General features: G+C 33.3%; 1 protein-coding gene across 4 annotated transcripts in view; it reads left to right on the forward strand.

The window, feature by feature from the left end:
• The window catches only part of LOC128238353 (tyrosine-protein phosphatase 10D-like), a 33139-nt gene that overhangs the window by 3410 nt on the left and 4038 nt on the right, over positions 1–25691 (forward strand). Inside the window, exons 1-25 of one of the 4 annotated variants that reach the window (XM_052954189.1) lie at positions 1395–1722; positions 4266–4398; positions 4564–4794; positions 5167–5253; positions 5748–5926; positions 7763–7807; positions 8065–8245; positions 10327–10488; positions 10770–10781; positions 11753–11884; positions 15306–15571; positions 15976–16045; positions 16281–16436; positions 16599–16703; positions 17188–17284; positions 17537–17728; positions 19145–19228; positions 19530–19611; positions 20339–20441; positions 21067–21146; positions 21766–21900; positions 23181–23315; positions 24241–24392; positions 24840–24990; positions 25447–25543. In XM_052954189.1, the coding sequence (XP_052810149.1) occupies positions 1690–1722; positions 4266–4398; positions 4564–4794; positions 5167–5253; positions 5748–5926; positions 7763–7807; positions 8065–8245; positions 10327–10488; positions 10770–10781; positions 11753–11884; positions 15306–15571; positions 15976–16045; positions 16281–16436; positions 16599–16703; positions 17188–17284; positions 17537–17728; positions 19145–19228; positions 19530–19611; positions 20339–20441; positions 21067–21146; positions 21766–21900; positions 23181–23315; positions 24241–24392; positions 24840–24990; positions 25447–25543 (3100 nt within the window). In that variant the 5' untranslated portion in view covers positions 1395–1689. Of the gene's footprint in view, positions 1–1394; positions 1723–4265; positions 4399–4563; positions 4795–5166; positions 5254–5747; positions 5927–7762; positions 7808–8064; positions 8246–10326; positions 10489–10769; positions 10782–11752; positions 11885–15305; positions 15572–15975; positions 16046–16280; positions 16437–16598; positions 16704–17187; positions 17285–17536; positions 17729–19144; positions 19229–19529; positions 19612–20338; positions 20442–21066; positions 21147–21765; positions 21901–23180; positions 23316–24240; positions 24393–24839; positions 24991–25446; positions 25544–25691 lie in introns of those variants that run through there. The other 3 variants (XM_052954186.1, XM_052954188.1, XM_052954190.1) reach the window with 3 other exon arrangements.

The raw sequence follows: 25691 nt of genomic DNA on the forward strand, positions 1-25691 counted from the left end.
AGTAGTAAAACATGTATAAAGTGAATAGTAGTAAAACATGTATACAGTGTAGAGTAGTAAAACATGCATACAGTGTAGAGTAGTAAAACATGTATACATTATTGAGTAATAAAACATGTATACAGTATAGAGTAGTAATACAAATATACAGTGTAGATATTAAAACATGAATACAGTGTAGAGAAGTAAAACATGTATAAAGTGTATTGTAGTAAAACATGTATACAGTATAGAGTAGTAAAACAAATATACAGTGTAGAGTAGTTAAACATGTATACAGTGTAGAGTACTTAAACACGCATACAGTGTAGAGTAGTAAAACATGTATATAGTATAGAGTTGTAAAACATGTATACATTATAGAGCAATAAAACATGTATACAGTTTAGAGTAGTAAAACATGGATACAGTGTAGAGTAGTAAAGCATGCATACAATGTAGAGTAGTAAAACATGTATACAGTATAGAGAAGTAATACATGTATACAGTGTAGAGTAGTAAAACATGTATATAATATAGAATAGTGCAACATGTATAAAGTATAGAGTAGTAAAAGATGTAAACAGTGTAGAGAAGTAAAACATCTATATAGTATAGAGAAGTAAACATGTTAACATTATAAAGTGGTAAAAAGTGGTAAAACTTGTATACAATAAAGAATGGTAAAACATAGTAAAACATGTATATAGTATAAAGTAGTAAAACATGGATACAGTGTAGAGTAGAAAAAAACATGTATACATTATAGAGTTATAAAACATGTATACAGTATAGAGTAGTAAAACAAATATACAGTGTAGAGTAGTAAAACATGTATAAAGTGTAGTGTAGTAAAACATGTATACAGTATAGAGTGGTAAATCATGAATAAAGTGAAAAGTAGTAAAACATGTATAAAGTGAAGAGTAGTAAAACATGTATATAGTATAGAGAAGTAACACATGTTTAAAGTGTAAAGTAGAAAAACATGTATATAGTAAAGAGTAGTAGAACATCTATAGAGTGTAGAGTAGTAAAACATATATACAGTATAGAATAGTAAAATCTGTATACAGTGTAGAGTAGTAAAATATGTATACAGTATAAAGTAGTAAAGCATGTATATAGTGTAGATTAGTAAAACATGTATACAGTATAGAATAGTAAAACCTGTATACAATGTAGAGTTGTAAAACATGTAAAACAAGTGAAGAGTAGTAAACATTGTATATAATGTAGAGTAGTAAAACATGTATAGAGAGAGCAGTAGTAAAACATGTTTTAAGTGTTAACTATAAACATATTTTGAATTATAAAACATGAGTAAAGTTTTGTGTAAAATACATGTATATAGTGTACAATGATAAATAATAAAACGCGTAGAGTAGTGACACATGCACAAATTAAACAATTGTCGTGTATATAATGTGTAGATTAGTAAATAATAAATAAAGTATAGATAAATTAAACATCTATTGCGTGTAGAGTGGTCAAACATGTATAAAATGGAGAATTATATAAAATGTATAAAACTTTGTGAAATAGTGTATCTGTATATAGTGTAAATTTTAGAGTAAAAATGAATATAGATAGTATAAAATTTAGGGTGATAATGTTTGAATATAGTGTAGAATAAAAATATCAGGTGTATAGCATAAGGTATATAGGTATAAAGGTATTATAAGTTACGGGGTTAGTAGGTGACCCAATATGGGATATAAGGGAAAAACGGAACCATATAGGGTGAGAGCAATATAGAATTTAAAAAAAAATGTTTAAAGTGTTATGTGACCTGATATATAACGTGTCAAGTATAAAATCATGTATCAAGTGTTATGTGATCAGATATATAACTTGTCGAGTATGAAATCATGTATCAATTGTTATGTGATCAGAAATATAACGTTTCGAGTATGAAATCATGTATAAAGTGTTATGTGATCAGATATATAACGTGTCGAGTATGAAGACAGGTATAAAGTATTATGGGATCCGATATATAACGTTTCGAGTATGAAATCATGTATAAAGTGTTATGTGATAAGATATATAACGTGTCGAGTTAGAAGACACGTATAAAGTGTTATGTGATCAGAAATATAACGTGTCGAGCATGAAATCATGTATAAAGTGTTATGTGATCAAATATATAACTTGCCGAGTATGAAGACAGGTATAAAGTGTTATGGGATCCGATATATAACGGGTCGAGTATGAAATCATGTATAAAGGGCTATGTGATCAGATATATAACGTGTCGAGTTAGAAGACACGTATAAAGTGTTATGTGATAAGATATATAACGTGTCGAGTATGACATCATGTATAAAGTGTTATGTGATCAGATATATAACGTGTCAAGTACGAAATCATGTATAAAGTGTTATGTGATCAGATATATAAAGTGTCGAGTACTAAATCATGTATAAAGTGTTATGTAATCAGATATATAACGTGTCGAGTATGAAAACCTGTAAAAGTTGTTATGTGATCAGATATATAACATGCCGAGTATGAAATCATGTATTAAGTGTTATGTGATCAGATATATAACATGTCGAGTGTGAAGACAGGTATAAAGTGTTATGTGGTCATATATATAACGTGTCGAATACGAAGACATGTATAAAGTGTTATGTGATCAGATATATAACGTGTCAAGCATAAAGAGAGTGATAAAGTGTTATGTGATCACATATATAACGTGTCGAGTATGAAGTCATGTCAAAGTGTTTTGTGATCCGATATATAACGTTTCGAGTATAAAGTCATGTATAAAGTGTTATCTGATCATATATATAACGTGTCGAGTACGAAGACATGTATAAAGTCTAGAGTGGTTAATGGTAGTAACACATGTATAAAGTGTGTAGTAGTCAAGTGAGGAACGTGTAGAGAAGTAAAACAGTTATCAAGTGGTCAGATGTAACACGGATATAGTATTAACTTATGTATTAAGTAGTATATGATCAGATATATAACGTGTAGATAATATGTTAACAGTTTACAGTATTCTAAGGTGTGTAGTGAATAGTGCTTATTCATGCGTAACATGTTAATATCGTATAGAGTAGTAAAACATGTATAGAGTGTAGGGTTTTGTTATTTGTATTTGATTTTAAATTTGCACCGTCTATTTTCTTGATCGGTGACCAAGAATTATTAAGTGAACTTTGTAGAGTTTGAGGGAGTTCTTGAAGATTATTGTTTTGTGATTAAGGGCAAACCTATCTCATCTTGGAATAATTGTAAAATTAAAGTTTCTGAAAAGGTTCACCAGTGCTAGAACATTCATAACTGTTCTAAAAGGATTTCAGTTCAACCGTTGTCGGAGGTCTCTGAATGAGTTGTTTGATATTGAAATTCACGTATTATGCTCATACAGTGTTTTCAATATTTAATGAAAATTTAGTTTAGTGGACATTAAAAACACCAGGTTTTGAGAATGTATTTTGGGAACTTTTGGATTAGGGACAATATCCTCATTCTAATTAAAATTTATAATTTAAGCTTTACTTATTTAAGGGGTGTTCTTGTTAACTGGTTGTAAACAAATGTTGTTGGTTAAATTAGTAATGCTTATATTGCTTTTAAAAGGTATTAGTTATAAAGTTTGTAATTTTTAACGAAGTTGATCATATAGATTTTCTTTTATGAATATAAAGAAGTATTATTAGAGTAAAGCAAATATAATGTAGACAAAAGTACAGAATGAATAATGTAGAGCAGCAAAACAATCTGTAGTGTTGAGTTGTATTTGAGCAATTATGAAGTGTACATATGCAAATGTGTATGAAGTTTTAAATGGTAAAGTCATTGTGAAACGTAAGGCGGTAACGTACACATATGAAGTAAAGAAAGCAAACAAACATGTCTATAAAGCATCACAAGCGACTAGTTGTAGAACAGAAAATCAACCTAAACATGATAACGGAGTAGTGTTGTAACCTTTGAAATATAATTATAATTAAGAAATGCATGCTGTAGCTTATGAACATGTTTGTAAGAGAAGACTATAAACAAACAAAATGTTATTCTTGTATTAAAGCAATCGCTTGTGAAAATAAATAACATTTGAAGTGCCTATACTTGAAATGATATTGAGAACAAGAAGTAGGATCTAGTCAGTTTAACGTCTTACATCATAATGGATGGAAGAACCACTGGTAAATTTTATTAAGCTTAGAAATTACTTGAGAACATGAATAAATATATTTAAATGATCACAAAATCGTAAATAATTATAATTCATCTGTTATAAAAAATGTCAAATACTCTTGGAACAGATACAGGTTTTAGAGGCTGCAACTACAAGAGAGTCAACTGAGCCGACGACATATGATACAACCACACCAACTACATCTATAAACATACTGGGACCTATAAACATACGGGGACCAACAATATCCCAATACACCAGTAACTAATCGATAATTTATTTCCACTCTCATGTGCTGGCATTTTCATAAACCACATGTTTTGATTAAAACAAACATTCAAGGTGTTTCGATTACAAAGCATATCTGTTTGAATTTCCAATTGTGCTCCGTGAAAACATTATTTAATAATTTTATTGAATTTCAGAACCGAGTGAGCCATTAAACGTGGAAGGTGATGTTCTTGATAAAACGGTAAACTTAAAGTGGGATAGCCCCAAATTCCCAAATGGGGTGATTTCTGCCTACACGGTGTGCTTTGCTTACAAGCACTATAGGGACCAGTCATACTCCGAAACAAACTGCACTAACAAAACAGCGCCGGAAATAGACATGACTGGGAACCACTTTGAAACAAGATTGTCACTTCCGTTTGCAGGTACTATCTACTGGGATAGACCCTCATATTTTATGTTTGATATTTTTGTCGTCTTAAGCAAAAATTAGTTATGTTGAAGAAAAAAGCGATCTTTTGAATTGTTGCGAGGTTTTGTTTCTCATACCTATTTACTGTTATTTTCAATGGTTCTTTAATTTATTTTTACACATTGTTATGAAATAAATGTAACCTTATCTCTTGCAAAACATTTGTTTTTGTTGTTCAGATGAAAACCCCACCATGAGCAATGACGTCATATACTAATATTCAAATATAATTTTAATAATTGACATGAAACAAGAATCCACACTTAAGAATAGTGAGCATACGATATCATACAGTAATTCGATAATTAACTCACCTTTTTTTTAGGTGCATTTTATATATTTTCTGTTGCTGCTGTTAACAAGATGTTTACGGGAAGAGGGATTTTCGATGCAAGAAGAACTTATGAATCGAGTAAGTGCATTTGACTTTAAGTTGTATGCGGATAAACAGTAAAACTGCGATCGCTTGCGGACGCCGGGAACCGAGCTAAAACCTCGAGTGATCCGATGTTTTGAACGACCCAAATTTCCATTTTAGTATGTAATGAATGTCTTACAATGCATTTGTCGTCAGTTTACTTCGACACCTATTATGTACTTATTTAGGTTTCGATCCAGCGTCAGTATATTTTATATGAAAATCGGAATAATGGTCGGGACTAAGCTTCGACCTCGACTGACCGCCTGTTTGAACGACAGCAGTTTTACTGTTAAAGACATATGTATCATTGACAACACCATAAAGTTGATATATACAATATAATTGGAATTATTTATTTTAAGTGGCTAAGTTTTACACCAAAAATATGTATCCTAAACGTTTGGACAAGGGTTTTTTGTGACCTACTTAAATTGAATGATAATAATAGATAAGAATTTCTTTATCACCACCCCCCTCCCCAACAGCACCCGGACGTGTCACTGGACTGTACTCACAGGCTACCAACACAACCATTACCGTGATCTGGTCACGTCCAGGTGTCCCGAACGGAGATATTGAAAGGTACCAGCTTCAGTGGATTAAAGGAGAAGTCAACTGCACCGTTTTCATCTCAACATACAAGCGTACCTATTCAGCCAGGGAAGTACGGGAAATACTTGGATTTGTTTTTAATTTGTTATTATAATCAAATTATGTTTGATATTTAATATAGCTGTTCGAGTAAAATGGTACTCTTCTGTTGTATAAGGAGTACGTTTGAATCATCCATGTACAATATAGGTGTTCGAGTAAAATGGTACTCTTCCGTTGTATAAGGAGTACGTTTGAATCATCCATGTACAATATAGCTGTTCGAGTAAAATGGTACTGTTCCGTTGTATAAGGAGTACGTTTGAATCATCCATGTACAATATAGCTGTTCGAGTAAAATGGTACTCTTCCGCTGTATAAGGAGTACGTTTGAATCATCCATGTACAATATTGCTGTTCGAGTAAAATGGTACTCTTCCGCTGTATAAGGAGTACGTTTGAATCATCCATGTACAATATTGCTGTTCGAGTAAAATGGTACTCTTCCGTTGTATAAGGAGTACGTTTGAATCATCCATGTACAATATAGCTGTTCGAGTAAAATGGTACTCTTCCGTTGTATAAGGAGTACGTTTGAATCATCCATGTACAATATAGGTGTTCGAGTAAAATGGTACTCTTCCGTTGTATAAGGAGTACGTTTGAATCATCCATGTACAATATTGCTGTTCGAGTAAAATGGTACTCTTCCGTTGTATAAGGAGTACGTTTGAATCATCCATGTACAATATTGCTGTTCGAGTAAAATGGTACTCTTCCGTTGTATAAGGAGTACGTTTGAATCATCCATGTACAATATTGCTGTTCGAGTAAAATGGTACTCTTCCGTTGTATAAGGAGTACGTTTGAATCATCCATGTACAATATTGCTGTTCGAGTAAAATGGTACTCTTCCGTTGTATAAGGAGTACGTTTGAATCATCCATGTACAATATAGGATGATGCAAAAGTATATTTTTTTTTCTTTTAATGCATTTATCGTTAACTCATTTCACTTAATTTATCAAAACACAAAAATGCATATGATTTAGGTACTGGTAAAAAATAGTGTGACGCTTTTTTAATTGGGGAATTTGTGGTCAGGTAGTTAATTAAACAAAACTTTGATGAAGGCTAATATTTTTTATCTGTAGCTTTTTTGTTTTTAATATAAAAGTCAAATGAGCAGCTATTATGATAATGCATTAAAATGAAAAACAGAGTTTTACATCAACCTATGTCGTGCGCCTTTAAGATGTTTATAAAATTGAAGAGAGAAGATAATGTAATCGATGCTACAAATTCTTGTTCAGTTGGGAAAATGTGAATGCAACGAATATAAGCTTTAATTGTTCTATTGATTAATCAATGGATGTTCAGTTTCTTTAACATACCATATCCATGTGATCCAAAGGGGTAAGTCCTTAAAACATGTGTCCATTTTGAAATCTAACATCATTGCACGGTGCTTTTGTTTGGTCCAGTATGTTTTGGCCTGATTGGTATTCAATATCAAAGTTTAGTTAATATAATGGTAATGATACTTGACGATAAGCTTGTTATGCTTAAGTCTAATAAGTATTCTGTTCTGTTCTGTTCTGGTAAAACATCATTGCATAGGTCAGCTATTAACAAGACAAATTTTGATGCAAAGCATTAAAGACGCCGCCAATGTTGTTGAAACATGACTAAAAGGAAGCAGATGAAGTTTACTAGCATACCAATGTTTGAGGTACCTGGATATAAGCATTCTTCAGTTATTGAAAGAAATAAGAATTTTAGCTCAAGGTCACCTTTGATCTCAAAATAGTTAGAGCGTTGGTCATGTATGAGGGACCTCTACCAAGTTCGAGGTCCCTATGCCTAAGAAGAGTTTTTCAATTATTGATAGGAAACTGTGTATTTTCAGGTTACGATCAAACCATCCTTGACCTATGGCCCACTGACCTCAGAGGTAAACTCAATCCGAAAGTATGGTGGTGCCGGCACCCGGTATCACTTAACAGTCATACCGGGATATTATCAGATGACAAATCGCGGTATCAAATGACCCGCTATTTATTGCCTATTGAAGGAATAATTATCAGATAAAGATCTCCGTTTTGTATGTTATCCGATTAACGACATCATTCTTAGATTCGATTGAGACTAACATTAAATATCTGCACTGGAACTTTATTTATCTAGTTAATGATAAGTAATATTTGACAGGAACCCGATGATGACAACTGTATTTTGCCAACGCCTGATCCAATTCGTGTCAACCAAGAGAACATGCGCTATACCATAGGCAGTCTTGAACATAATAAAGAATATGAGCTATTGGTGACGCCGTTTACAACTACAGGACGAGGGCCTTCCAGTAATATCACACAACGAACAATTGAAACAAGTAAATGTTTAAAATGTTTCTCTGATTCATTTCTGTGTCGACAGTCCAATGGTCATACTTAAGAGTTCGGGTCGTATGAAGGTATAAAAGTGCAAGGAAAACATCTTAAAGTTATTCAACTCGCCGATGACACAACTGTTGTTTTTTTTAAATCACAATGAAATACCAATTGTTCTTGATATAATCGATCAGTTTGGACTAAAATTAGGTAGGGAAAACCCCAAGGGCTTTGGATTTGCAAATCAAAAAGTAATATAAGTAATATTATGCATTACATAAAGTTTACGTCAAGATACGTTAAATCACTTGGAGTATATTTTGGAAATGGTAAACCATGTATAAGTTTAAGCTGGAAGAAAAAATAGATAATTGTAAACAATTGATAAATAATTGGAGTAAACGAAATCTACCTGTCTTTGGCAAAATAACTGTTATAAAATCTGCACTTTTTCCAAAACTTGTATATCTTGCTCAAAATATAGTAACGCCTGATCCAATTATAAACACTATACACTCCATGGTATTTTAATTTATTTGGAGTGAAAAAAATAAAATAAAGCGTAAAACAATTATAGGGGACAGACTTGAAGGTGGTTTAGAAATGCCAGATTTTGAATAATATTCTTAAACAATGACATTAAAATGACTAATACAATTGATGCAAATTGGAAAATAATACCATCCGTAATATAAGACCAATTTTGAAAGAATTGTCTTCTATTTTTTATGTATTTAAACAAAATCACTTTGATCTATAAGCATTTGTTATTAATATGGATGCAGTTTAAACAACTTTCAGTTAATCAAACAAAAACACCCAAAAGTTACTTCAATATTAGAAAAAAATACTATGGGGTTATAAAACTATAAAACTAAAAAATAAAAGTCTTCTTTTTAAGAACTGGATTTATGTCAACATACTTTATGTAAACGATATTCTATCGAATTCGGGCAATTTAGACCCTAATTGTATTCTTAATAAGCTCAAATATGAACAAAATTGGATTGCAGAAATAAATATTTTAAACAAGCAGTTCCTTACAGTTAGAAAGAAACTCTTACATCGGATATATTTACAAAAACATACGTCAATCCAAAATTACTAATAACTATCCAAGATAAACCTTTTAAAGATATGACGAATAAGCAAATATATAACATCTATATAATGCAATTTTATGAAAAGTCTTACATTCACGGTTATTGGGTTCGACGGTTAAAGAGCATATTTCCTGGAACTCTTGGTACTATATTGTTCATAAGTCCATCTTGTAGCAACGAATTTAAATTTATTCACATGGAAATTGAAGGATTGCCCTCTATGTATTGTAATTAAGTACAAGACTACGAACACTTCTTTATCAAATGTCCATTTTGGACAACTTTCTGGAATGCTATACATGAGATTTTTGAAAGATGTGGAATACAAAAAGAAATTAATAATTCAAGATGTATAGTAATAGGTTACAAAATTGACCAAAAAGAGTATAATATTGAAAACATTGTTTTAAGTCAGATTGCCTTTTGCATCTTATTTAAGACTAAATTAGACCTACTTTATTTGTGAAAGGAGATCCTAACCGATAAATAGTATGTACCATTTATATAATGATTTGAAAGTTTACCAAAAAACTTACTTGAACAATGAAACCATTTCTAAACGTTTTTTGAACGCTTTTGTTATTGAAATTACAATATAATGTTAAGGCATTTTCAAATGCCTTAATGCCATATTTATTAAATGATATTGTTACACTCCTATATATGTATATTTATATATATTGTATGTAACGTTTGTTTTATAAAAAAACTGCTTGTCATTAACTGCAATTCAAAAAAGGAGTTCGGGTCGTGTAATACGTATACCCTTGTAGATTTCTTTAAAGTGTTACTGTCACTGAAGTTTTATTTAACAGATATTATTAACAATTTCAATCGAACATTTCGCCAAAGCATAGTTAGACTGAATTAATTAAAATATAGGCAATATGTACACCTACATACTTAATAAACCGTTTTAGTACCCATTTAGTATGAATATACTGACAAACAATAAACGGTATGTATATGCATTGCATCAGGACCGGGCCCTGTGGGCATTGTAACAATACGCGATATTGAGTCAACGGCGATAAACGTGACATGGACGATTCCTGAAATAAACCCAGGTCCAACCAACTACACAGCAGTCGCTAGGAGCATGATACATAGACAGGAACACACTTCTCGGTGTGAAGTTGAAGGTAAGCGAGAACAAAGAATAAATTCTTTCTGTTTTAAAAGCCTTTTTGGGTTTGGAGCAGATACAATTTTCTTTGGTTCTTGGTCATAAAGTGCATTTCACGAATGTTTGCGCTTGCTTTTAACTTATTACTCTTGTCGATTTCAAGAAAATCCGCTTTCAAAGATCACAAATATAATACACAAAACATTCATTATATAATTACTTTTGCCATCGTATTTTCCCTGTAATGTGTACATTGCGAATACATCCAGCATTAACCAGGGTTGTAAAACATTTCAGAGAAAGATACCAGTGAGTTTGAAAATATCCTCGGCAGTCATGTAAACATTCCGTCTTCATAAAAGTCGCCCTTTTAACTCAATTCATGTGATATAAACTGTCTATTTGACGTGTTTCTTCTCTTGTTTTGTCCCTACAAGGTAAGTGCAACGGTGGCGAAATAGTTACGAATGCCACCATGAAATGACAATCGTGTTTGAAAAAGCCGATTATATCAAAAAGTATGGACGCGAAAATTTATACGGAATTAAAACAAATAAAATGGTCATTTTTTTAAAAACGCGATGTAAAAGATGGTAAACGTCACCTTTCAACTACCCTTTTGCAATCTGTTTTCTTAATTAACAGTTTTAATAAAGCATGTGGACATGAACATATTTTTATCCACTAACGGTTTTATTTATTTTGCATGTTCTTATATCGCCGAACTATGCCTACTCTCATTAAGAATGTTCAGCTTTCATTATTTCAAAATCCAATAATAATGTATTTCGTTCAGTTATGTTATAACCACCAAGCTCAATATTTAATGCAGAAAATCTTGCAATATCTTTCAATTCATGTCCAATTAAGTGGATTAAGCGTAGCAGTTCTTGAAATAGAATATGGGTCGTGCACAGCACTGCAGTGGTAAACAGTCTCAATCAAAACCAGAAGGATTCTTTCATACCTCTGACTACATTTTTTCGAAACATCTTTGTTTCTTTATTTTAGAATTAAACTTAGCTCCAAATCGTGTAATATTCTTCCTTTCTTGAGAGTTTTGAAATTAATAAACAAAGTTATATTTAAGATTACCGCGATGAACTTTTATTCTGTTTTAAAACCTCATATTAAAGTATGAAATGTAGCCCAATGAAATAACGTAATAATACTTTGGCATGTTAAGCTTTTTAGCGAAATTTGGGTTTGGTGTCAATTGTGAATACCATTTTTGAATCATATGTGCACATACAACACCATGGGTGTAACACACTTTACAGATTACACGACCACTGGATGTGTGATAGAGAACCTCCACGAATTTTGGAGGTATAAGGTTGAGGTCATTGCAAAAACCAGGGGAGGGATCAGTGAACCAACAATCTCCGAGCCTTTCTTTACACAAGAATCAAGTATGTATGTCAGATTCATATTTAAAGCTGCACTCTCACAGATTGACCGTTTTGACATTTTTTATATTATTGTTTTGTTTTGTTTTGGAATGAGCCAATTTTGCGTAAATGCTTGAAACCAATGATACAATATGTATATGAAAAACTATAGAAACAAGCTCAGTAGCCAAAAGTTTAAACATAAACCTGGTTTAATGGCACAAGGTAAACGCCAAAGACATAGAACACAATAACAGAAAATCACAAACAAGAAACATGGAACAACAGCACAAAACTCGGCTAATAACACAGAGCATGTATGCTATTTAAAAATGGGCGAGTTTATCAAGGTATGTTTGGTCCCGATTTGGAAAGGTCAGTAAAATGTAAAATTACTGGGTGTTTAAACCAGTGTGCGTGCACAACCTCACTCTTATCCCAACAAAACTGAATAAAGTGAAAACGTAAAAGGTAAATCTTATCAAAGTATGCATTAACTTGAGGAAACTTCATTATAAAACAAATAATAATAAACTAATAGGTAAACCTCATGTTCTTCAATGATTAGGGATCCCAACTCAATCTAGAGACGAAAGAATACTATCCAGAGTACATAATGCAAAAACCTTTCAAAGATACGATGCAGTTATTAAGACTGCTGACAAAAGATCAGACCGCAGTGTTTCATATTTACGTTCGAAAAGTGATGTTTTAAGGCTATAAGCGTTACTAACGCCTTAGAACAATTTTCGGCAGTGTTCCAAACAACTGATATCTGTTTTATTGTGGGTTACCTGATATGACGGTATTTTGAATCTGCGCTCATCAAGGAGTTGTGTGCCCTGGCAGGTGTGGAAAAGACACGCACTACGCCCTACCACCCCATGGGTAATGGAATGGTCGAGCGGTTTAACCAGACGCTACTCAAGATGCTCGGGACCCTTGAAGAGTGTCAGAAGCTTTACTGGAAGTCTCATGTATCGGGTCTGGTGCACGCCTATAATGCCACGCACCATGAAAGTACAGGGTTTTCTCCGTACTTTCTGATGTTTGGGAGGCACCCCAGGCTCGCTATTGACGCTTTTCTTGGGCTCCCCACTGACAGCTTGTCGTCGAGCACACATTCGGAGTACCTTGGTAAGCTGCGAGACCGTCTCCAGTTCGCCTACGCCAAGGCCCGGGAGGTAGCAGCGAAGACCTCGTCGACGAACAAGGCCACCTACGATAGCCGTGCCCGCAGTTCTGTGTTACTGCCAGGAGACCGTGTTCTAGTCCGCAACGTGTCCATCAGGGGGAAACAGAAGTTAGCAGATAGATGGGAGCCACATCCGTATATTGCCATCGACAAGTCCATTGATGACATATCTGTATATGAGGTGAAACGCGAAGGAGCACGGTATAAGAAGTCTAGGACTCTGCATCGTAATCTACTCCTTCCGTTCATGTCAACCACTGACAGGGATGCTCTTGTAGATGATGTTAGTGCGGATGACAATGAGGCATCAGATGTCAGTGTTTGTGTGGATGAACGGGAAGATGATAATAATGGCGGTGTACAGTATGATGATGACGACAACGATGTGGATTCCGTACCTAGATTTGCTACCCCTGCCAGAGAACATCCACAGGATATTGGTATCACCCCAAAACCGAAGAGGATACGGAAGAAGCCGACCTGGATGACGACAGGTGGTTGGAAAGTGTGAGATGTGACCCTTGAGTGGTGTTAAGTGGAGTACAGATTTTAATGAACTTTTCAATTTTAGCAGAAGGTGTGTATGATAACAGGTATGCGTGATACGTGTAAATTACTAATGTTGACATATGTTATACGTTGTCATTGTTATTTGTGGAAATGTATGATTTTCAAGCCCATATCAAGAAGAAGATATGAGTTTGGTAGGTTTTGATACAAGGTACTTACCTTTTGTAATACTTACCTGATGTATTAAGTATGGTATGAAGAGTACTTACCTGTAGTTGATACTCACCTTTGGTAGTTGTCCGTTGATCGCCCTTAGATCTGCATGAGTAGATATTTATACTTACCTTGGGTAGTTATAAGTTGTATTTCGTACAGGTCCATATTTACCGTATGATCTGTATGTAGTAGAGATTGCTCTAGTTGTTGAGTTCCCCAATTACTCTAGTTTAGTTTAATACTTAACCTTCTAGATGTAGATACGCTTACATCTGGTAATGTGCATATTATTGAGCGGTAGCCTAGCCAGCGTGCACATATTGATTTATTTGTGTGCTTACTACTCTTTTAAATTTGTATGTTTTCAGTATTTTATATATTTCAGGCTGTATAACGGAAAAGTCAGGAGCCTTTTTATTAAGCAGGGAGTGTATGTCACAGGACGTGTGTTGATTGTATTGAATAAATTAATAAAATATATTTAATTTGCATTAAGTCAGGAGTCTTTGTATTTATTACATCCACGATATTCGTATTATTCTTATTTCCTATATTTCTACTTTTGTCCTTACCTTGATCCAACTAAACTCCGCCCTAGGTGTCCTGTGATCATTATTTTACTCTACATTTTATTCTACCATTGTTCGTACTAACCTGTCACGCGTGATTGGTCATCAGGTGTCGAGTGTGTTAATCTTTGCACTTGCCTTCCTGATTTTATAGTGACCAGTCACATTATTGTTATAATAAAATATCTAGGATATTTTGATTTGTTACAGGTTAGTACATTTTTGGTATTTAATAAGCATATAATATGTGTTGAAATATATCTTAGTAACAATTAACATCTGATGTAATTATATTTTTACATGAGTATTATAACTATATAAGTATATAGAGTGAATCTCGTTTGTATTAATACCTACATGTTGTATTTGTAGTGCGCATTTGTGAATCGGCACTTGCCTTCCTGATTTTATAGTGACCAGTCACATTATTGTTATAATAAAATATCTAGGATATTTTGATTTGTTACAGTGGTTACTCTACACAAACGGATCCTAATTAAAAATATATGCCGACTGGGCTACGTCGACAAAGGCATTAATATCAAAATCAGCTGATTCTAATACAAAAACTAAAATAAATGTCAAAACTGTCTATCTGTGAGAGTTCAGCTTTAAACATTCTTTTGCAAAATGTCAACTGGAATGTTATCCTTCATACTAAGATCAAACATTAAAGAAAGTACCCCGCATATTTGCTGAAAATAATATGGTTAAAGTTTAATTGGAGTTGATTAGACTTTTTGATTAGCTTGTGTTTATTATTTAAAGGGTCAATGTTAACTATGTATACTTATAATTTCAATGTGATCTACCAATTTACTAGGATCCTAATCATATAAATTCAAAGCTCCTACGTAAATTGAACGTATTTATCGGCAAGAATTTAAGTGTGTTTGATATTACGCCGATATAATTATGAATCAAATGAAATGTATTTCTGAATTTGTTTTAGCCCCAGGAAAACCGACATCATTTAACGTTATTAAATTCACTGATTTAAAAAAAGCCTGTGACGCAACAAAGATCAATGTTACCTGGAGCGAACCCAACCTCCAAGACAGAAATGCCAATATCACACGTTATGTTGTCATGAGGGAGTTGCGTAAGACCGAGGTGTTCACATTTACCGTTGATAACCCTCTACCATTTGCGTTCAACAACAGGAAGTTTTCATTGGAACGTACAGGTCTCACCGCTAACTGGGGACATCAATGGCAGGTCAGACTGTTTATTTTATGGGATTGTATTCGTATCTTAGTGTCTAGAATAATGTAAATATTTGTAAGTTTAGGATTTTACAAAGAAATACATATATATTATAAAGATATCATTTTTGCGAGAACATGTTGTGGAACATCTAGTGCCCTTTTTTGTGACGATCGTAAGCCAGCAGATCGTAAAGTCAAAATAGTCCACATTTAAAACTGAATTTTAAAATGCCATAACTTTTAACATTTGTTTTAATTGGCCAATGAACAATTAATTTTGAGCAATTACATATAACATCAATACTAGAAAAAGCGGTCGTATGATAAGTCTAAAGACATGTGATTTTCAGAGCTATAATGGGCTGGTGAAAATTTAATAATCATTTGATACCAAAACTTTATTTATTATTACAGCTTTATGCTGTTGGAAGAAATGGGGTCAGAGGAAGGCCTGAAAACAAGGTATTTTGGACGGAAGAATGCGGTAAGTTCAGGTTGATCAATGTTGATTACCTTTTTATGCATTTGATTTATGGCTCCTTAACTGAATTAACTTAATTATGATGAAATATAAAAAATAAAAAAAACTTGATTTTACATATTAATTTCACTGTTGTATTTTTCCATCATTCATGGTGATGCATTTTTCAGTCCATTAAGACTAGCATAAACATTTTCTTGTTTCAATTTCAATCTTTTTTTTTTTTTTCACATCAAAGCTCCCCCCAAAATGGACTCTCATATTGAGAAATTAGAGATCACCTCGTCATCGGTGATTTTTAATCTTGATCCTAATTTCTTCAAGAACGAAATACAAGGGAAGATAGTGAAGTATGGAATGGTAGGAGGAAATGTACGGGATGTGGTCAAAAAAGGTATATTTAAGGGAGGTTTGACATAGTAAAGTTATTCTTTGTTAAGAGTGATGACAATACCACACAATATTTTAAATTTTACAGCACTAAACAAAAATCCATATGTAATGATTTGTATTGCGTTGAGCAGATATTTAAATGCAAAATATTTCATTTTTTCAGTAAATAAAAACACTGTTTTGAGCCTAGGCAGCTGGAGCAATTTTACATCTTATAACCACCAGGGTGCTTATAGATTCACGTTCAACTTGATACCCATTGTGAATGGTATAGTCTTATGTTTTCATTCCCGTTTGGTTTCTTTCATTTGAAAAATTTGCAATATTGTAAACACTTAAAGTGACACTCTTATTCAAAATCAATGCATACACATGTATAACAAACATATATTTTGACTGGTAAACCTTAAACAACTTTCTAATTAATGCATTTATGGACACTATTAATTACTGACAAGATTGCCACCGTGTATTTAATAGCACAAACGCAAAAAATATTAAATGATTGGTGAATGCTAAAAGATTCACTGTGGTCTATTATAGTCTCATACCGTGTCTTATGCTCATTTAATTCAGATTAAATTCGATATTCTTTATAAGAACCATTGTTTCCGACATTTATTCATCTTTTTGGAATATTAAAACAAAATTATTAATTGTGGTAAATCTTATCTGGGAGTAAGAGTGCATCTTTTAGAATCGCTTTTAATTGTAACAATGTTCCCAAAATTTGACTATTCCTTTTCCAATAGGTAAACTTCAAGTTGAGGTTGGAAAGAATAAAAACTGCAGAAAAGAGGATCTTAAAGATTTTTGCAATGGGCCGCTTCCTAGTGGATTAGAATTATGGTAAACCGAATTAAACATAAGTGACCAGTCCTTATTTAGTTTAGTTATACGCATTTATTTAACGGAAAGTAGGGAAATTCTTCATTTCATCGATATATACGGGGAGAAGCCGCGTCTACAACGAAAGCTGATAGCTGGGTAGAAATCATTACTGGTGCCATTTTCGAGAGGACATGCACATAATTTATTTACCCGGATAATGCATTATGATATTCCTTTTCATAGTAATGTTCATACACATACTTTTGACAGGGTAAAGGCTTATGCCTGCACGAACGTTGCATGCACTGTGTCCGAGCACTATGGACCTTTTACAATCCAACAACCACACCAAGATTCGAATGGTGGTGTGGATGGGGCCTTGATTGCATTGCCTATTCTTATTGCCATCCTTATCCTCATCAGTATGTTTCTGGTTCTTTGGTGGCGAGGAGCAATTGACCCGTAAGTGTGATTGAATGGTTTAAAAAGTGTATATGAAAGGTATGATTCATTGTGTACAAGAAATTAAAAGTGTTTGTTTGTTTTTATTTCATTGCTGCATTCAAATGACATTTTTGTATAAATATTATTGTTTTTACACATATCACGTGTTATACGTATTACACACTTTGCGTTGGCAGCATAGTTATTGTATATAACTTCAAGTTAAGTTATTGTTTATAACTTCTAATGAAGTTTTTGTAAATTCCTTCTTATATAGTTATTGTATATATTCTAGTGTAGTATAGTTTTTGTATCTACATTTAAGTATAGTAGTTGTAAATACATTCTAGAATAGTTTGTGCGTGTACCTTCAAGTATAGATTTCCATGTACCTTCTACTATAGCTATGGTATAGAACTTCTCATATAGATTTCGTATAAGCCTTCTAGTATAGTTATTGTATATAAATCGTGTATTTTGTTTTTCTCACGGGCCATGTGGCTTATTGAACATGTATTCAAAATAAACCATCTCTCTATTATAACTTTTAGTTAAGTTATGTATATTACTTCCAATATAATGTTTATATAAACCTTCTAGTATAGTTATGTATATAACTTCCAACATAGTGTTTGTATAAACCTTCTAGTATAGTTATTGTTTATAACGTCTAGTATAGTTTTTGTATATACCTTCTTGTTTAGTTATTGTTTAAACCTTCTAGTATAGGGATTGTATATGCAATCTAATATAGATTTATATATACCTTCTAGTATAGTTTTAGTATAAAACTGCTAGTAAATTATTTGTACCTTCTAGTACAGTTTTTGTATATACCTTCTAGTATAGTTGTTGTATATATCCTCTAGTAAAGTTATTGTATATAACTTCTAGTATAGATTTTGTATGTAATTTCTAGTATAGGTTTTGTACGAAATTTCTAGTATAGGTTTTGTATGTAATTCCTAGTATAGTTAAATAATACAGTTATTTTATATGTACGTTTTTTTTCAGTTTCATATTGTTCGGATAATTACAGATCAATTCGTTTAATGTATATTTTATCTTAATTCAAAGTATTACCATTGTTTCCAACTTTACATTAACACCAATATCGAAACGGTAACAAGAGGGGAGTTAAACAGTGATTTAAAAATCTAACGGATACATTACAATGCTATTAAATTATACTGCACACTAGTTATTGAACTTTGTCCATTTTACCATGGTAAAATCAGTAGTGTCAACCGCTTAACCGTCGTTTTTGAAATTATGCCTTTGTGCTGAAGCGCTCATGTATTATTTCAACAACTAGCAACTACTATTAATTAAATATTATGTCACGATGTGTAAATAATACCAAATGCTGGATTATGAATATAACGTAATAGCGTAAAAGGACGATCAAATGAATAATGTTGTAAATGCTTCCAGACTTCAGTGGAAAAAACAACTGCTGAGAGAGGGCGAGGAATATGAAGAACAGGAAACACTTCAAGAGATTGTAGAGCCGAACAGGTCCATACATGTTGCTTATTGTTGTTTTGTCAGTGTATTATAAAGTCTGTAGCCCATGAATATGGGCTTTATACTTGGGAACGATAGGTTAATATGGAAATGAGTAATTGTATTTGATTTTCGGTTAGCTGTAATGTATAGTATATGATTTGTTGTGCTACTGATATATGCATGTATACGAGTATTTGTTTGAAACCTAACTTGTTTAGTCTTGTTAAACTGAATAATTGTTTGTTCAACTGAAGTCCTCACACCGTTACAATAGAATATAAGAAACTTGAAAAACACAGAATCTTTTTAGATCCATTCCAATAGCAACATACAACGAGGCCCTTGCTGAACTTCACAGGGACACACATCTCATCCTGGCAGCTCAGTATGAGGTACGCGCCACTTTGAGCATGAACGCATGTGCAAGAACTTCTATTTAGCACCAAGAAACCTTGGTCTCGCGGTAGAGATGTCTGTTCATGGTTACTTATACAGGATACTGCACGGAACCGAGTGCAATTCATATAAACAAAAAGATGTCTTCACAATCCATCTCATATACGAGTACATTAGAAGAGACACGTTTTGATAGAGTAGTATCCTCTAGTTTTATTGCATTTTCTTTCAATTCAATTCAGAGATTCAGAGTTGTTCTACCTCCCTGTTTGATATTGAATCAAATCGTTCTGACAAAGATGTATGAAATAAGTGCTGAAAGTATTTTGCCCATATACGTTGAACCCTGTGTCACCTGAATGCACATTATGTTGTCATCTTATAGGGTTCCATAGAAACCTTGTTTCACTGACCGTAATCCCATCATTAAAAGCAATTTTGATGAGTGTGCGGACTGTTTGTGGTGTTTGCATCTGTGTGGGTTGTTTTAAATTGTATGTGTCTCTAGTTCATTATCGTTTAGCACCTTGCCGTGAGCCCCAAAACAGGGTTTATTGTTATTTATTTTTCGATTACTGAGCGTATCCATGTAGTTTTATTGTATTATTGAATTACTTTTTTAAGTATTGAACCTCTAAATGTCATCTTATTGCGTTGCCTTATCAACTACAACCACATAAACGAATTTAAATGCCAACATGTAATATGTTTTATTGTTAAAAGGAGATAAAGCGACGAGCGGATCAGATAGGACTGAAGTCCGCCTTCGAGGCTGCCAAACTTGATCCTAACAAGTCCAAAAACAGATGGGCCAATATTCTGCCCTGTAAGTAATATTTATAGAAATGAGCTTCAAGAAACATTCCGATTACATGAATTATTTTCACAATTAAATTTGCTGGTTTGATTCAACACCCTGTTTGTTTGAGTTTATATATACAAAGTGAGTATGTGAGTCTGGGTACATATAAGGGTTGGGCTGCAATCATAATAAATGCATACATATAGTTGTATACTAAACTGCTCCGACGTTATTTATTCTTATATAAGAACTTCAAAATCTGTAAACACAATGGTAAGTCTAGACTGATACAAGTAGTAGCCACTATCTACTTAAAATGCTATCAATATTTTGGCAAATGAAAGAAGACGTATTCTTGAATTCTTGCTTAGCGCTACTGTACAAGCAACTTGACAAGAATTAAATTGTATACAAAGAAACAGTCAGTGAGCGTTATTCAAATTGTAAGTAAATATATTCAACGTACATGGAGTTCGATCCTAAACCGAAAATAAGAAAAATCAATTTGGACTTTGATTAGACAGTGTTTTAGATTAAATATGATTCGGGAATATGTCTTTCAGTGTTAATGTAGATACTTTTATTAACTTCACGTTTAACAATCATGCACCGCCATTGTCTAACAAAGTTATATTATTACTAACTCAAGTCGACCATAGCCGGGTAAAACTTCAACAGTTGGATGACGATTGCCCCGAATCAGACTATATCAATGCTAACTATTTGTCTGTAAGTTAAAACGCTGGTAAACTGTAATCACGCTGCTAGTCTAGTCTTGGTTGCATCTTGCCTAGAGTACAAACTAGTTCACATAAATGCTTTATATAAAAAATATATATTATCCAGAAAATATGCCATCAATTGTCAAGTGTGAACATTTCTAAAGCACGCCTTGTCTGTAGACAGTATATTAGTCTTAGAGGTTTCGCTTGTAAAGTTCTAAATCCTATATTAAGCATGTATTTAGAATACTTGTAAGCAAGAACAGAGGGAATACATATATCCTTCCGAAATGCTTAGCTGTTAGGTATAAGCTTATTATAAGCCAACAGTGAAGGAGTCTTATAGTCAAAATGGCGTTGCATGCATATATTGGATGTATGCTAAGTACTGCGTGTAATCAATGCATGCTCTCCATTACTGGGGGATTAAAATGTATCTATGCATTTGCATCTTTCTGTCATTTTTTTTTTCAGAATTATAGAAACCCAGGTCATTATTTTCCTGAACTAGTAGTAAATCGTTAATGTTACTTTAATGAAATATCACAGGACTTTAAGTTTTGAATTAATTGATCCAATAATGATTATCACTCTTTGAGTCATTTACTAATTGTCATATGTTGTAGGGCTTTCATTATCAACGGGAGTATATAGCAACCCAAGGTCCGTTACCAGGAACGATCGACGACTTCTGGCGAATGGTGTGGGAACAGAACGTCATGATGATCGTAATGTTAACACAATGCAAGGAGGGAAACAAAGTACGTTACATTACAGACTTTTTTGTATTGGAGTTTATATATATCTGCCAGCACTCATTGGCTGCATTTATGTTTCCGATGTACACTAATATGACATTTTAATGCCTACTGACCCGAAATTATTTAAAAGGTTTTTAAGTGTAGTAAAATAATATTTAAATTCATACCAACAATACCATTGCAAACACTCTGTTTTGACATTAAGACTTTGAAAAACGATTATGCAACTTCCGATTTAAGTTGAAATAAAAATAAAAAATACAAAAGAGCATAACTGTATATATAATGTAAAGATTATTGATTCATCTTATTAGAAATAATTCATCAGTCAATTGTAACCACGCCCCCCCCAGGTCCGGGGAATAGCGGGGACTTTGACTTTCGGTCCAGCCAACCCCGCGTAAAATCTCCGCCCTGCGGGGACGAACTGATGGTTAAATCCCCGCCAAATGCCACCGCACCCCAGGGAGCCTAGGTAAGGCAAATTCTCCGCCATATTTTGCGCGAAGAAAATAACACCGCATTCACCCGGTACTGCGGGGTCACCTCAAAGGTAATAACATGGCTCATTTCCCCGGCTACCCCCGGTATATCCCCGGACCTGGGGGGCATGGTTACAATTGACTGGTGCAAAAGTAAGCAACACTCTATTTAATGCGAACAAAATTACATGGGTGCTACAGGCATGCACGTTAATTATTATTGTCAATGGTTGAAGAACATGAAAAGCTTATTTGTGCATCGGATACATTAAAAGCATTATGCATTCACAATGACCCAGTCTGATTATTTCTCACAAAATTTGTAAATTGTTAACACCAAAAACATACTTACTTTAATGAGAGTAAAAGGCAAATGAAGGTTTTAATAGAAAGAGGTTGTTTGGATATGGTTAATTACAAACTTTGTACAGTGGCTATTGTTTTGAGTTTTACCATATTCATTTCTGTTATAAGTTGTTCACTGTTTGTATTAAAAATGTCAACATCTCGTCTAAATAAGACCGTTCCAACCGCTCAAGGGAAATAACTTCATACATACGTCTTCTCTATATATGTGTGTTGTAATATTGAACTAACAGGTTACAAGTTATGACAAACAAATATACATATGGGAAAGAACCAAAAGGTTTCAAGTGATGGATAACAAGAACGTTTACTCGTGCTGATGACGTTAACGACAACATGGCTATGGCACAAACTCGACTTTTTATCTCAAACAGGCGCCTGTTATAAAAGAATGGCTTTACGAATGAAAATTTTAAATGTCTCTATCTACAGGTGAAATGTGAGATGTACTGGCCGGACACTGTCCAAGAGCCAAAGCAGTACGGAAATGTTGTGGTCAACCCGACCTCGATAACCAACATGAACAAGTTTAACATCAACATCTTCGACATCTCGCACGCCACCGATGTAATGCTTGCAATAATAATAATAATAATAATAATAATAATAATAATAATAATAATAATACACAAGATCTCGGCCATGTTTGATTATGTTCCGAATCGAATTAGTTGTTTAAGTACAATTGCCTTTGATTTATTTAAAAAAGGCAATTTGTATGTAACACAAAATGTAAAACTGTTACATCTCTTGGCCAAATCTGACAATTAAAGAAGAATTATTGAACTTGATTTATCCAACCAAAAGGAATGCCATATTTAAAATTGTTTACACAGTAGCACATTCCTGTATACACCAATCCTTTATCATTTTAGAGCGAATATATATGACTTAAATATAAGCAGGACAATTGGTCAAATCTGACTGTTGTTCAAGAGTTATTGCACTTTGTTTATAAAACGTCCATAGTAGACATTTAAATCACTCTAGCGTCTTAATTTATGTTCCAATCTTAATCATATTTATCTAGAATATGCATGATCATAAGATTTAGGCCCAGTTTTAGCATAAGCCAAATCACAATTGTAAGTCAAGAGTAATGTGCCCTTGATTTATTGAAAATGCAACAAGTAATTTCATAGAAAAATCTTTCGAACTCAAAAGATGGTTTAACTCTTTAATCCTAGCATCAGAATGATGGTCTTGTCGGGTGAAAAAGTATGATACTAGCGAAAATTATCTTACGGTCACTAAAAATGCCATGACTACGGTTCTATATATCAGATGATCACCTTAATATTTTTTTATCCAAAATATTTGTCGAAGAAGATTGCTGGTTTTATTCTCAGAATGTAGACCAATAAATCGTGAATGATAGCGTTAACGTGACTGTAGTAAACTAAGGTGAAGTCATTTACATAATAGGGCCATACACGCCGTTAATGTTTCTCGAACAAATATAAATTGCATCATTGCATTATAACATTTATAGGTAACGAAGATTAGGAAAGTTCTGCAATTCCACTACCTGGACTTTATGGATTTCACGGCTGCCGTGGAAGTTGATAATTTCATCGAATTTGTACGCACCGTCCGAGGTCACGTGCCACACGAAATGATCAGCCCTATGGTAATTCATTGCAGGTAAGCATTATGGTAAAAGAAGCAAACAAACAAACAAACAACAAACTTTTCATTGTAATCAACATTGACATGATAGATAAGCATTCGTGTTTAGTGTTCGTCTTCAAATTTAAAACAAAATTTACATTAAATTAATTCATATCAACACTTACCAGATATTTCAATGTCGTATGGAAACGTGCATGCATATGATTACAGACAATTGTTTATAAAAATTCATCCGTTGGAGTCATATAACTGGACTACGTTCTACAAAACAGTACTGTCAACTACAGTCTCAAATACAGATATCTGTTTTCATATTTTTGATGAGGGTTGTACTTACAAAGGAACTCTTTATATAACCATTCAAATGTGCTTTACAGTTGTTGGCCTTGTAGTTATGTAATGATACCATTTATGAGACTATAGTTGTAATATCCTCCTACATTCATGTTTATATTTTAGTGCTGGCGTAGGCAGGACGGGCTCTTATATCGCCATAGATCGCTTGCAAGAGTATCTGAACTCTCCCACGTTCAGTTTCGATGACCGCATCAACATTTTCGACATGGTCATTGAAATGAGGGAACAGAGAGTCAACATGGTCCAGACAGAAGTCAGTGGTTTGCCTTTTATAAGTTTTAAATGTAATAAATTTAGATTTGGGTGGGTAAGATTATCTCAATTTTCAAGAAAGGCTGCATTTTGATTGCAGTATCAAGATTAAGAGCAAGCAGGTATTTGGCCACATCCATAAAGCTATATATATATATATATATATATAAATCTATTTTGTAGGACCATACCATAAGCCTTAGCGTTGATCCTTAGACCCAAATTGGGACCATCGTATCGTACTGGCCCTTTTCGAGCTGTTTGTCCAAGTATTAATATAACTTATAAGAAACAGATTAAAAGATTGTTTTTCGTTTACGTAAGGCACACCTAGCTTGAATGTGGAGGTAATACTTTCAATTCAATTAGTGTTTTTATGGTGTCTTCAATTCAAATTATTGATCTTACAATATTTGGTCGTATACGGTCGGTTAAACGCCAACTTTGGTTATTACAGTCTCAGTACATCCTAATCCATGACTGTTTTGAGAGGATGTTGGAGGACAAGAAAACATCACTGCAAACTACACAAACGATGGCAAAACTGGCATACGGTATATCGTGTTTTACATGTATAGTCAAGTGTTTTTCTTGTATTGTGTCATGGTTTTAATTTAAAAGCATATTTCTAATAAGATAATAACAACAACTAAATGAAATCAATGGATGAAATTCTTGCCGATATAGGGTTTTTAACCTACG

Source organism: Mya arenaria, chromosome 6 (genome assembly GCF_026914265.1).
Source record: "Mya arenaria isolate MELC-2E11 chromosome 6, ASM2691426v1".
Lineage (NCBI taxonomy): Eukaryota > Metazoa > Mollusca > Bivalvia > Myida > Myidae > Mya > Mya arenaria.